At 57.9% G+C, this 14,121-nt stretch overlaps 1 protein-coding gene across 1 annotated transcript in view; it reads right to left on the bottom strand.

Annotated features, from left to right (window-relative positions):
• LOC101950626 (tenascin-X) overlaps positions 1-14,121 on the bottom strand; it is a 76,850-nt gene that overhangs the window by 22,352 nt on the left and 40,377 nt on the right. The window contains 6 exon segments of the mRNA XM_065563080.1: positions 1,320-1,607; positions 7,501-7,794; positions 8,827-9,117; positions 9,898-10,185; positions 11,582-11,869; positions 12,615-12,902. Of these exon segments, the coding sequence (XP_065419152.1) occupies positions 1,320-1,607; positions 7,501-7,794; positions 8,827-9,117; positions 9,898-10,185; positions 11,582-11,869; positions 12,615-12,902 (1,737 nt within the window).

Below are 14,121 nucleotides of genomic sequence, written 5' to 3'. Positions count from 1 at the left end.
ATCCACATCCACTCATCTCCTTATCCATCCATCCCCATACACATAGAATCATAGAATAGCAGAGTTGGAAGGGACCTCAAGAGGTCATCTAGTCCAACCCCCTGCTCAAAGCAGGACCAATTCCCAGCTAAATCATCCCAGCCAGGGCTTTGTCACATCCATCCATCTCCTTATCCATCCATCCCCATCCCCATCCATCCATCTCCTTATCCATCCATCCCCATCCCCATCCATCCATCTCCTTATCCATCCATCCCATCCGCATCCATCCATCTCCTTATCCATCCATCCCCATCCCCATCCATTCATCTCCTTATCCATCCATCCCCATCCACATCCATCCATCTCCTTATCCATCCATCCCATCCGCATCCATCCATCTCCTTATCCATCCATCCCCATCCCTTCATCTCCTTATCCATCCATCCCCATACACATCCATCCATCTCCTTATCCATCCATCCCCATCCCCATCCATCCATTTCCTTATCCATCCATCCCCATCCACATCCATCCATCTCCTTATCCATCCATCCCCATCCACATCCATCCATCTCCTTATCCATCCATCCCATCCGCATCCATCCATCTCCTTATCCATCCATCCCATCCGCATCCATCCATCTCCTTATCCATCCATCCCCATCCCCATCCATCCATCTCCTTATCCATCCATCCCCATACACATCCATTCATCTCCTTATCCATCCATCCCCATACACATCCATCCATCTCCTTATCCATCCATCCCCATCCGCATCCATCCATCTCCTTATCAATCCATCCCCATCCGCATCCATTCATCTATCTATCAATCCATGACCATCGATCCATCCATTCCCATCCATACCAGTAGACATCCATGCGTCTCCTCATCCATATATCCATCCATTCCTCCCCATAGACATCCGTTCATCCATCCATCCATCCATCCATCCACCCCCACCGACAGCCTTCCATCTACCTATCCATTCATCCATGACCATCCCCATGCATCCATCCCCACTGATCCCTATAGAAAGTCATCCATGTATCTTTTCATTCATTCATTCATTCATTCATTCATTCATTCATTCATCTACCCCATACTCATCTATCTAGTCATTCAATCTGCTTCACACACTGTCTGTCTGTCAATCCCCCCATACACTTCCATCCACACTCCTCTATCTGTTGAATGGCCGGCAGACAGGTCATGGAGGTTGGGATATGGGAAGCATCTTCCCAGGAAGGTCCCCGCTGGTGGCTGCTGTCCTCACCCACTGCAAATCAAAGGGAGCGGGAGGGGAAGGGGCCGGAACCCCGGAAGACGCGCTGACCTGTGGTGGCGTCGGTGGACACGGGGCCGAGGCGCTTGCGGCCGGAGATGCCGTAGAGGTTGAACTTGTATCTGTGGGACGGGGCCAGGTTGGTTACTGTGACTGTGCGGGATCCCCCGTCCACGGGCAGCTCCTGGGGTTTGCCCTCTGCGTCCTTGTACTGGAGGAGGAAGGAGTCGAAGTCCCCGGCCTGGACGGTCCAGGAGAGCAGGATGGAGTCGTGGGTGAAGTCAGAGGCCGAGAGCTCCCCCAGACTGGACTCGGGGGCGGGTTCCTCCTTCCGCCGCGCTGCGGTGGGAACAGAGAGAGGGGGGTGAGGGGTGCGGCCAGGGTGGGGGGAGGCTCACCGGATCCTTGGGAAGCCGGAATATTCCCAGCGACAGGGGATCTGCAGAGAGGATTAGTGGGGGGAGGGTGCAGGGAGCCTCAGGGACTGGTCCCAGGACACAGCCAAATCCTGACCCTGGAAAGGAGAGGTGGGGACAGACAGACGGACGGGGCATGTCTGCAAAGAGGATCCCACATTCCTGGGTTCCCCTCAGCCACCCCGCCTCCATGGAGGGGTCGGCCCAGAGTGACCGGCACAAACCACGGGCACAGCTGAGCTGAGATGGGAGGAGAGGGGGGAAGAGAAGAACGAGAAAAAAGAGAAGGGGGTGAATCAAACCCTCCAACATCAATGGAAAGATCCCCATTGACACCCAACCAGCCCTATACACATGCCTCCATTCCCATCATCCATTTTCATTCATATCCATCCGCCTTCATTAATACCCAGTGTCTACCCATCCCTTCCCACACATCCTTCTACCAGTCATTCATCCCACACACCCATCCTTCCATCTTTTCAACCACATCCATCCTTCTACTCATCCATGTATCATTCCATCCATTCTCCGATACAGCCCTCCATCCCCATTCATCCATCCTTCTACCCTTCCATCTATCATTCCATCCGTTCCCGGAAACAGCCCTCCATCCCCATTCATCCATCCTTCTACCCGTCCATCTATCATTCCATCCGTTCCCGGAAACAGCCCTCCATCCTCATTCATCCATTCATCCATCCTTCTACTCATCCATTGATCATTCCATCCATTCCCAGATACAGCCCTCCATCCATCCACATGCATCTATCCATCCGCTCCATCCCCATCCATTTGCATCCCCATCCATCCATCTCCTTATGCATCCATCCCCATCCCCATTCATCCATCTCCTTATGCATCCACCCCATACACATCCATTCATCTCTCCATCCGCTCCATCCCCATCTATCACCATACACATCCATCCATCTCCTTATCCATCCATCCCCACACATCCATCCATCTCCGCACCCATCCATCCCCATACATCCATCCATCTCCACACCCATCCATCCCCATCCACATCAATCCATCTCCCTATCCATCCATCCGAATCCACATCTGTGACGAACTGGGCCTGTTCTCACTGTGGTCTGTGAATGCTGACAGGGGAGTGTGGCTGGGATAGTCTGCATTGGAGGATGGGATCTGCCCGGGGGCGCATTCCTGAGTGTGTAACACGAGAACCCAGGAAGGGGTTGAAGGCCAGGTGACTCCTGAGCCCGGGAAACTGAACAAAGGCTGTGGGAGGGGTCGCTGAGGGGAGAGTGCTGGAAGCGAGCTGGAGAGATGGCTGGGAGACAGAGATGGCTCTGACCCCCCCGAAGGGGGGTGGGCTGGAATGCCCTGGGACCCCAAGCTGGACTTAACTGGGGGGGTCCTGTTGTCTGTGCCTGCAAGACCTGTCTTGGACTATATTCCTGTCATCCAAATAAACCTTCTGCTTTACTGGCTGGCTGAGAGTCATGGTGAATCGCAGGAAGCCGGGGGTGCAGGGCCCTGAGTTCCCCAATACTCCGTGACAACTGGTGGCAGAGGTGGGATCTACTGCACCCCGTGGACGGCGCTTCCTGCAGTAAGTGACTGGGGAGCAGTAAAACGAAGGGGGATTGACGGGGACCAGGCCTGCTGAAGAGTGGGAGAGAGACGGTTATTACCCCTGGGAGTGTGTGACCAGCGAGAAGGACTTTTGCAGTAACAGGGTCCCCCGGGGGGATCGCAGCGAGTGGTCCCAGGGGCGGAGGAGTCTGCAGCTCGACCCTGGCAGAGAGGCGGTGACCTCGAGAAGGGCTGGCACACTAGGGGTCTCCCTGGGAACTGTGGGGAGCGGTGAGCACACAGGCCGGTGAGTGGCCAGCAGGAAGATGTATGCCAAGCGGCTTAAGAGCGACCTGGTGGAGCTGTGCAAGCAGAGGCGGCTGCGCATTGGGAGGCTCACCAAAGAACAGCTCATTGCCCAGCTAGAGGCGGAAGATCGCGCGAATGAACTGATCCCTGTGTCTCAGGGAAGCAGCCTGGCAAATGCAGCGCAGGCACCAGTGTCTGTCCCAGCTGGGAGTGGTCAGCCGGCTGCTGAGGGCTTCCCGAGACCCCTCCTTCCTATGCCTAGGGGAAGGGTGGGGAGGAGCCCAGCAAATACCGAGGGCGCCGTGACCCTCCCGGCCAGCAGGGGATCCCCCCGGCGAAGCCCGCCGGCCAGCAGAGGATCCTCCCGGCGACGTTCGGCATCCGTGGAGCGGAATTGGCTGGAATGGGAGAAAGAGCTAAAACTGAGAGAGCTGGAGGATCGTGAACGACAAAGACAGCATGAAGAGAGACAGCATCAGCGTGAACGGGAGGAGAATGAGAGACAGCGTCAGCATGACCTGGAACTGGCGAGATTGAAGGGCAGCGAACCCCCGGCTGCGGTGAGTGAGAGGGGACCCAGGACTGCACGGAGCTTTGATAAGTGCATCATGGCCCCATACAAGGAGGGGGAGGACATGGATGACTTCCTGGAGGCCTTTGAGACGGCCTGCGAGCTGCACCGGGTTGATCCCGCGGACAGACTCCGGGTCCTTACCCCCTTACTGGACCCCAAAGCCGTGGCATTGTACCGCCAACTGGAAGAGGCAGAGAAAGGGGACTACGAACTATTCAAAAAGGCCCTGCTACGAGAGTTTGGGCTGACGCCTGAGATGTACCGGGAAAGGTTCCGGAGTCAGGATAAAACCCCTGAGATCTCATATCTGCAACTAGCCGCCCGCATGGAAGGATACGCCAGCAAGTGGGCTGATGGGGCCCAGACAAAGGAGGACCTGGTCAAACTGCTGGTACTGGAGCAACTGTATGAGCGGTGCCCATCTGACCTGAGGCTGTGGTTGGTGGACAGAAAGCCAGAGAACCCGCGACAGGCAGGCCGGCTGGCCGATGAGTTCGTAAAGAGCCGGTCAGGAGATAAAAGGGAGGAGTCCCAAAGGAGCAATCCCACCACAACGCAGAGAGAGAGTCACCATGGGACCTCCCCGTGGGAAAATACAGAAAAACCCCATCAGAGGGGAACATCCGGCATCAGGACCATCCGACCCACTCAAGGGGTCCCATGGGACATGGGCTGCTACCACTGTGGCCAAAAGGGCCACATACGGGCCCAGTGCCCCAGGCTCAGGGACAGACTGAGCAGGCCGAACCCACAGAGGGTTGACTGGGTAGAGACCCAGCCCGGCGAGAGGCAGCATTCCCAGGGAAGGGGGGCTGGCAGAGTACCACCTGCTAAGGAGGGAGGAGAGCCCCAGGCTAGCTTCTCTGGGGGGCCAGATGCTCCGGATTCAAAGTTCTCCGTTTACAGGGTTGGCGCGGGGCTGTCCCTGCGGAGCGAGTGCCTTGTTCCCCTGGAGGTGGATGGGAAGAAAGTTTATGGATACTGGGACACGGGCGCAGAGGTGACACTGGCCCGGCCCGAGGTGGTGGCCCCAGATCGGGTGGTGCCCAACACCTTCCTGACCCTGACCGGGGTGGGCGGGACCCCATTCAAGGTTCCCGTAGCGAGGGTACACCTGAAATGGGGGGCCAAGGAGGGCCCCAAGGACGTGGGAGTGCACCACCATTTGCCCACTGAGGTGTTGATGGGGGGGGACCTAGAGGACTGGCCAAGCAGCCCCCAGACCGCCTTAGTTGTGACCCGCGGTCAGAGCCGGCGAGGGGCACTGCGCCCTGGCCTTGGGGGGGGTGCCTTGCCTGAGGCGCAGGACCCTAACCTGGTGGGGAAGGAACGCCCAGGGACACGGCTCAGGGAGGCTGCAGCTTCAGGCCCAGCGGGCGAGAAAGAGCAGGTGGCCATCCCTGTCCCAGCTGCTGAGTTCCAGGCCGAGTTACAGAGAGATCCCTCCTTGCGGAAGATAAGGGACCTGGCCGACCTCAATGCGGTACAGACCATGGGACGAGGTGGCCGGAAAAGGTTCCTGTGGGAGAAGGGGTTCCTGTACCGAGAATGGGCTCCCCCAGGGAAAATGGAGTCCGGGGGGATCAGGAGGCAGCTGGTGGTGCCCCAGAAGTATCGCCGCCAGCTGCTGTGCCGGGCCCATGACATTCCTCTCTCAGGGCACCAGGGAACCTGGCGTACCCAGCAGAGGCTGCTACGGAGCTTTTACTGGCCTGGGGTCTTTGTTACTGTCCGACAGTACTGCGGATCCTGTGACCCCTGTCAGAGGGGGAGGAAGGCCTGGGACAAGGGGAAAACAGCTTTAGGACCCTTGCCCAGCATAGAGGAGCCTTTCCGGAGGGTGGCCAAGGTAAAAAGGGCGGCTCTAAACCAAGAGAGCCCAACGCACAGACCTCCAGACTGGAGCGCTGGGAGAAGACCACAGCCCAGTTGGAGCCCCAGAGGTATGGGGGTGGGAAAAGGGCACAGGCCGCATAAACCTTCCCACATGCGAACTGCGAGTGCCATCAAGCACCCCCGACCTAAGGGGGGGCGTGAAACTGGAGGGGCCTGGTGTAATTCTCACCAAGGAATGGGAGGGATGCGGGGGCATCCATGGGAACGGGGGTAGGTTCGAACTTCCCCAGGTCACTGGCTAAAGTGACCCTGCTCAGTTCGGTCTCGAAGGGGGGAGATGTGACGAACTGGGCCTGTTCTCACTGTGGTCTGTGAATGCTGACAGGGGAGTGTGGCTGGGATAGTCTGCATTGGAGGATGGGATCTGCCCGAGGGCGCATTCCTGAGTGTGTAACACGAGAACCCAGGAAGGGGTTGAAGGCCAGGTGACTCCTGAGCCCGGGAAACTGAACAAAGGCTGTGGGAGGGGTCGCTGAGGGGAGAGTGCTGGAAGCGAGCTGGAGAGATGGCTGGGAGACAGAGATGGCTCTGACCCCCCCGAAGGGGGGTGGGCTGGAATGCCCTGGGACCCCAAGCTGGACTTAACTGGGGGGGTCCTGTTGTCTGTGCCTGCAAGACCTGTCTTGGACTATATTCCTGTCATCCAAATAAACCTTCTGCTTTACTGGCTGGCTGAGAGTCATGGTGAATCGCAGGAAGCCGGGGGTGCAGGGCCCTGAGTTCCCCAATACTCCGTGACAACATCCATTAATCTCTCCATCCGCTCCATCCCCATCCGCATCCATCCATCTCATTATCCATCTATCCCCATCTGCATCCATTCATCTCCTTATGCATCCACCCCCATACGTATCCATTCATCTATCCATCCGCTCCATCCCCATCCATCCACATCCCCATCCACCCATCTCCTTATCCATCCATCCCCATCCATCCATCTCCTTATCCATCCATCCCCATACACATCCACTCCATCTATACATACACTCCATCCCTGTCCATCCCCATACACATCCACCGATCTCCTTATCCATCCATCCCCATACACATCTATACGTCTCCTTCTCCATCCATCCCCATACACATCCATCCATCCATCTATCCATCCGCTCCATCCCCATCCATTCATCTTCTTATCCATCCATCCGCCATCCATCTCCTTCTCCATCCCCATACACAGCCATTAATCAGTCTATCCATCCATGAGATCCCCTCCCTCCCTCCATCCATCCATCCCCACCAATTTCCATACACAGACATCTATCTATCTATCTATTCATGCATTCATCCATGCACCCCATACACATAGATCCATCTCTCTGTCTGTCTATCCACCCATCCATCCCCATCCAAACTCCTCTATCTATAGAATGGCCGGTAGACAGGTCATGGTGGTTGGAGTCTGGGAAGCGCCTGGCGGCTGCTGTCCCAACCCCACTGCAAAGCAAAGGGGGTGGGAGGGGAAGGGGCTGGCACCCCGGGAGCTGCTGCTGACCTGTGGTGGCGTCGGTGGAGACGGGGCCGAGGCGCTTGCGGCCGGAGATGCCATAGAGGTTGAACTTGTATCTGCGGGACGGGGCCAGGTTGGTTACGGTGACTGTGCGGGATCCCCCGTCCACGGGCAGCGCCTGGGGTTTGCCCTCCGCGTCCTTGTACTGGAGGAGGAAGGAGTCGAAGGTCCCCTCCTCCACGGTCCAGGAGAGGAGGGTGGAGTTGTGGGTCACACCGGAGGCTGAAACTTTCCCCAGGCGTAGCTGCGTCCCGGCTCCCTTGTCCCGCGGTACCGCGGCTGGAACAGAGAGAGGGGCACGGGGTGTGGGAACACCTGGACAGGCAAATAGAGGCAGCCCCTGCCTGCTGGAGCAATGGGTGCAGGCTCTCTGCAGACCCAGGCAGCGTAGCCCTGGGATCGGAGCAGGAGGGCCACCCCGGTGGGGTGGGACTGATGGAGTAGAGGGCGTAGTGGGAGCAAAGCCCTCCGACATTGAGTTCCTCAGGGAAAGGGGCAGAGACGTGGCTCATGGAGCAGGGTAGGTGTGGGGGGGGGGGCGGGGAAGGAAGGAGCGATGGGTGGGGTGTAGGAAAGGGAGAAAGAAGTATCAGGAAAGGGGTGGGAGCAGATTTGTATGACCCTCCCCCTCCACTCCCCGAGGGGCTTCCCAGCTCCTGGAGCCCCAGACCGAGTCTCTGCGGGCCCTGCCCAATGGACGGCAGCTAACCCTGAGCCCAGCCCCAGGCCTGATGTGGGGTGGGCACAGAGGGACTGGCCGCCCCTGCTGGGCTCTGGGGAGGCGGCTGCGTGGGGCAGGTGACCTGGACTGGCAGCCCGGGGGCAGGGCCCAGCCAGCGAGGGGACGGGCGGGCACTACCCTGGAGGGCTCCGGTTCGGGGGCTGCAGACGCAGGTGGGCTCAGGGGTCCCTGCTGCGCCCCACGGAGGGGTTGGTGCTGCTCTGAGACGCCAGGTTCTCAGACGTGGCAGCTCCAGCCCCGCGGTGACCAGCGTCCCATGGAGAGGGCGCCGGCCCGGCCCGGACAAGAGCCAGCGAGCCCCAGGGGCCAGCGAGCGGGGGCCAGGCAGGAGCGGACCCTGCCCCCTGGGGGATTATGGGGGGACCCTGGTTTGAGACAGTCAAAGCCACCAGGCAGCAGCACCTGTCTCAGGGCCCCCAGCCTGCGGGTGCCAGGGGGGTATGGACGTGCCAGGCGAGTCCGTGAGCATGGGGGGGTGGAAACTGGCTCCGTTCTCCACCTGTCCTATGTGTTAACCCGACCACACTGCAAAGCAAAGGGGGCGGGAGGGGAAGGGGAAAGCCACTGACCTGTGACGGCGTCGGTGGAGACGGGGCCAAGGCGCTTGCGGCCGGAGACGCCGTAGAGGTTGAACTTGTATCTGTGGGAGGGGGCCAGGTTGGTTACGATGAACGTGCGGGATCCCCTGTCCACAGGCAGCGACTGGGGCTTGCTCTCCGCGTCCCGGTACTGCAGGAGGAAGGAGTCGAAGGTCCCCTCTGTGGTCCAGGAGAGCAGGGTGGAGTTGTGGGTGACGTCTGAGGCCGAGAGCTCCCCCAGGCTGGGATGGGCAGTGGGTACCTCCTTCCGTGGTTGTGCAGCTGGAACAGAGGGGGTGTGTGAAGGGGGCGGCTGGAGTCAGGGGTGGGTTGCCTGGTCCTTGGCGGGGGGCTACTAATTCCTAGCCAGAGGGGATCTGCAGAGAGGATTAGCAGGGGAGGGTGCAGGGAGCCCCGGGACACAGCCGGATCCTGCAGCCGGGAAGGAGAGCTGGGGACAGACAGACGGACGGGGCATGTCTGCAAAGAGGATCCCACATTCCCGGTTCCCCGCGGTCACCCCGCCCCGTGGGGGAGTCGGCCCAGAGTGACCGGCACAAACCTCGGTGAGACTTGAGCTGAGACGGGAGGAGTGAGGGGGAAGGAAGAACAAATGAGAGAGAAAGAGAAGGGGGTGAACCAAACCCTCCAATATCAATGGAAAAATCCCCATTGACACCCATCCAGCTCCAGACGCTCCTCCAAACATCCCACCATCCTCATACGCACCCATTCATCTATCCGTCCATCCATAACTATCCCCTCCATCCACATCGATGCCCATAGACAGCCATCCATCCATCCATCCATCCATCCCCATTCAGAGCCATCCATCTATCTATTCATTGATTGATCCATGCACCCCATGCACATCGATCCATCTGTCTAGCCACCCATCCAAACTCCTCCACCCCTGGAATGGCCGGTAGACGGGTTGTAGAGGTTGGAATCTGGGAAGCGTCTTCCCAGGAAGGTCCCGGCTGGCAGCTGCTGTCCCCACCCACTGGAAAGCAAAGGGGGTGGGAGGGGAAGGAGATGGCACCCACGGGAAAAGCCGCTGACCTGTGACGGTGTCGGTGGAGATGGGGCCGAGGCGCTTGTGGCCGGAGACACCGTAGAGGTTGAACTTATATCTGTGGGAGGGGGCCAGGTTGGTTACGATGAACGTGCGGGATCCCCCGTCCATGGGCAGCTCCTGGGGTTTGCCCTCCGCGTCCTTGTATTGGAGGAGGAAGGAGTCGAAGGTCCCTTCCACGGTCCAGGAGAGCAGGATGGAGTCGTGGGTGACGCTGGAGGCTGAGAGCTCCCCAAGGCTGGGCTGGGGGGTGGGTTCCTCCTGCGGCACCGCGACTGGAACAGAATGAGGGGGGTGAAGAGCGTGGCCAGGGTGGGGGCATGTCTGGAAACAGGATCCCACATTCCCGGGTTCCCCACGGACATCCCGCCTCCCTGTCGGGGTCGGCCCATAGTGACGGGCGCAAACCTTGGTGAGAGCTGAGCTGAGACGGGAGGAGAGAGGGGGAACGAAGAACAAACAAGAGAGAAAGAGAAGGAGGTGGATCAAAGCCATGAACGTCAATGGAAAGATCCCCAGTCACACCCATCCAGCCCCAGACACGCCCATTCCACCGTCTTCATACGCTCCCCCATCCATCGATCACCCATGCACAGCTACATCCATCTATCCAGGAATCCTCGACCCTACCCAGCATAGCCCTTGTACCTCCCACTGCAAAAGGGTTCCCAGACACGCTCATGTCTGCCATGCATCCCCCCAAACACCCATCCAGTTCTGTAAACTCCATCCATCCCCATCCGCATCCACTCATCTCCTTATCCATCCATCCCCATCCCCATCCATCCATCTCCTTATCCATCCACCGCCATACACATCCATCCATCTCCTTAACCATCCATCCCCATCTGCATCCACTCATCCCTTATCCATCCATCCCCATCCACATCCACTCATCTCCTTATCCATCCATCCCCATACACATCCATTCATCTCCTTATCCATCCATCCCCATACACATCCATCCATCTCCTTATCCATCCATCCCCATACACATCCATCCATCTCCTTATCCATCCATCCCCATACACATCCATCCATCTCCTTATCCATCCATCCCCATACACATCCATCCATCTCCTTATCCATCCATCCCCATACACATCCATCCATCTCCTTATCCATCCATCCCCATCCACATCCACTCATCTCCTTATCCATCCATCCCCATACACATCCATCCATCTCCTTATCCATCCATCCCTATCTGCATCCATTCATCTATCTATCAATCCATGACCATCGATCCATCCATTCCCATCCATACCAGTAGACATCCATGCGTCTCCTCATCCATATATCCATCCATTCCTCCCCATAGACATCCGTTCATCCATCCATCCATCCTTCCACCCCCACTGACAGCCTTCCATCCATCCATCCATCCATCCATCCCCATAGACATCCATTCATCCCCACCGATCCCCCTTCAGAGCCATCCATCTATCTATTCGTTCATTGATCCATGCACCCCATGCACATCGATCCATCTGTCTAGCCACCCATCCAAACTCCTCCACCCCTGGAATGGCCGGTAGACGGGTTGTAGAGGTTGGAATCTGGGAAGCGTCTTCCCAGGAAGGTCCGGGCTGGCAGCTGCTGACTCCACCCACTGGAAAGCAAAGAGGGTGGGAGGGGAAGGAGATGGCACCCACGGGAGAAGCCGCTGACCTGTGATGGTGTCGGTGGAGATGGGGCCGAGGCGCTTGCGGCCGGAGACACCGTAGAGGTTGAACTTGTATCTGTGGGAGGGGGCCAGGTTGGTTACGTTGACCGTGCGGGATCCCCCGTCCACGGGCAGCTCCTGGAGTTTGCCCTCCGCGTCCTTGTATTGGAGGAGGAAGGAGTCGAAGGTCCCTTCCACGGTCCAGGAGAGCAGGATAGAGTCGTGGGTGACGTTGGAGGCTGAGAGCTCCCCAAGGCTGGGCTGGGGGGTGGGTTCCTCCTGCGGCACCGCGACTGGAACAGAGAGATGGGGGTGAAGAGCGTGGCCAGGGTTGGGGCATGTCTGGAAACAGGATCCCACATTCCCGGGTTCCCCACGGACATCCCGCCTCCCTGTCGTGGTCGGCCCATAGTGACGGGCACAAACCTTGGTGAGCGCTGAGCTGAGACGGGAGGAGAGAGGGGGAACGAAGAACAAATGACAGAAATGCATCCCCCCAAACACCCATCCACTTCCGTAAACTCCATCCATCCCCATACACATCCATCCATCTCCTTGTCCATCCATCTCCATCCCCATCCATTCATTTTTCATCCACTTGATCCCCATACATCCCCATACACATCCATTGATCTATCCATCTGCTCCATCCCCATCCACCTCCTTATCCATCCATCCCCATGCACATCCATCCATCTCTCCATCCGCTCCATCCCCATCCATCCATCCCCACTGATCCCTATAGCAGCCATCCATGTATCTTTTCATTCATTCATTCATTCATTCATTCATTCATCTACCCCATACTCATCTATCTAGTCATTCAATCTGCTTCATCCACTGTCTGTCTGTCAATCCCCCCATACACTTCCATCCACACTCCTCTATCTGTTGAATGGCCGGCAGACAGGTCATGGAGGTTGGAGTCTGGGAAGCATCTTCCCAGGAAGGTCCCCGCTGGTGGCTGCTGTCCTCACCCACTGCAAATCAAAGGGAGCGGGAGGGGAAGGGGCTGGCACCCCAGGAGCTGCTGCTGACCTGTGGTGGCGTCGGTGGAGACGGGGCCGAGGCGCTTGCGGCCGGAGATGCCGTAGAGGTTGAACTTGTATCTGTGGGAGGGCGCCAGGTTGGTTACTGTGACTGTGCGGGATCCCCCGTCCACGGTCTGCGCCTGGGGTTTGCCCTCCGCGTCCTTGTACTGGAGGAGGAAGGAGTCGAAGTCCCCGGCCTGGACGGTCCAGGAGAGCAGGATGGAGTCGTGGGTGAAGTCAGAGGCCGAGAGCTCCCCCAGACTGGACTCGGGGGCGGGTTCCTCCTTCCGCCGCGCTGCGGTGGGAACAGAGAGAGGGGGGTGAATGGTGTGGCCAGGGTGGGGGGGAGGCTCACCGGATCCTTGGGAAGCCAGATTATTCCCAGCGAGAGGGGATCTGCAGAGAGGATTAGTGGGGGGAGGGTGCAGGGAGCCCCAGGGACTGGCCCCAGGACACAGCCAAATCCTGACCCTGGAAGGGAGAGGTAGGGACAGCCAGACGGACGGGGCATGTCTGCAAAGAGGATCCCACATTCCTGGGTTTCCCGCAGCCACCCTGCCTCCATGGAGGGGTCGGCCCAGAGTGACCAGCACAAACCACGGGCAGAGCTGAGCTGAGACGGGAGGAGAGGGGGGAAGAGAAGAACAAACGAGAGAGAAAGAGAAGGGGGTGAATCAAACCCTCCAACATCAATGGAAAGATCTCCATTGACACCCAACCAGCCTTATACACACGCGTCCATCCCCAACATCCATTTTCATTCATATCCATCCACCTCCATTAATACCCAGTGTCTACCCATCCCTTCCCACCCATCCTTCTACCAGTCATTCATCCCACACACCCATCCTTCCATCTTTTCAACCACATCCATCCTTCTACTCATCCCTCTATCATTCCATCCATTCTCCGATACAGCCCTCCATCCCCATTCATCCATCCTTCTACCCTTCCATCTATCATTCCATCCGTTCCCGGAAACAGCCCTCCATCCCCATTCATCCATCCTTCTACCCTTCCATCTATCATTCCATCCGTTCCCCGATACAGCCCTCCATCCCCATTCATCCATCCTTCTACCCTTCCATCTATCATTCCATCCATTCTCTGATACAGCCCTCCATCAACATTCATCCATTCATCCACCCATCTCCTCATCCATCCATTCCCATCCACATCCATTCATCTATCAATCCGCTCCATCCCCATCCATCGCCATACACATCCATCCATCTCCTTATCTATCCATCCACATCCACATCGATTCATCTCTCCATCTGCTCCATCCCCGTCCATACAAATCCATCCATCTCCTTATCTATCCATCCACATCCACATCGATTCATCTCTCCATCTGCTCCATCCCCGTCCATACACATCCATCCATCTCCTTATCCATCCATCCCCATACACATGCATCCATCTCTCCATCCGCTCCATCCCCATCCATCGCCATACACATCCATCCATCTCCTTATCTATCCATCCACATCCACATTGATTCATCTCTCCAT

Source organism: Chrysemys picta, chromosome 12, assembly GCF_011386835.1.
Source record: "Chrysemys picta bellii isolate R12L10 chromosome 12, ASM1138683v2, whole genome shotgun sequence".
In the NCBI taxonomy this organism is placed as follows: Eukaryota; Metazoa; Chordata; order Testudines; family Emydidae; genus Chrysemys; species Chrysemys picta.
This window is presented reverse-complemented; position numbering and strand designations above follow the sequence as displayed.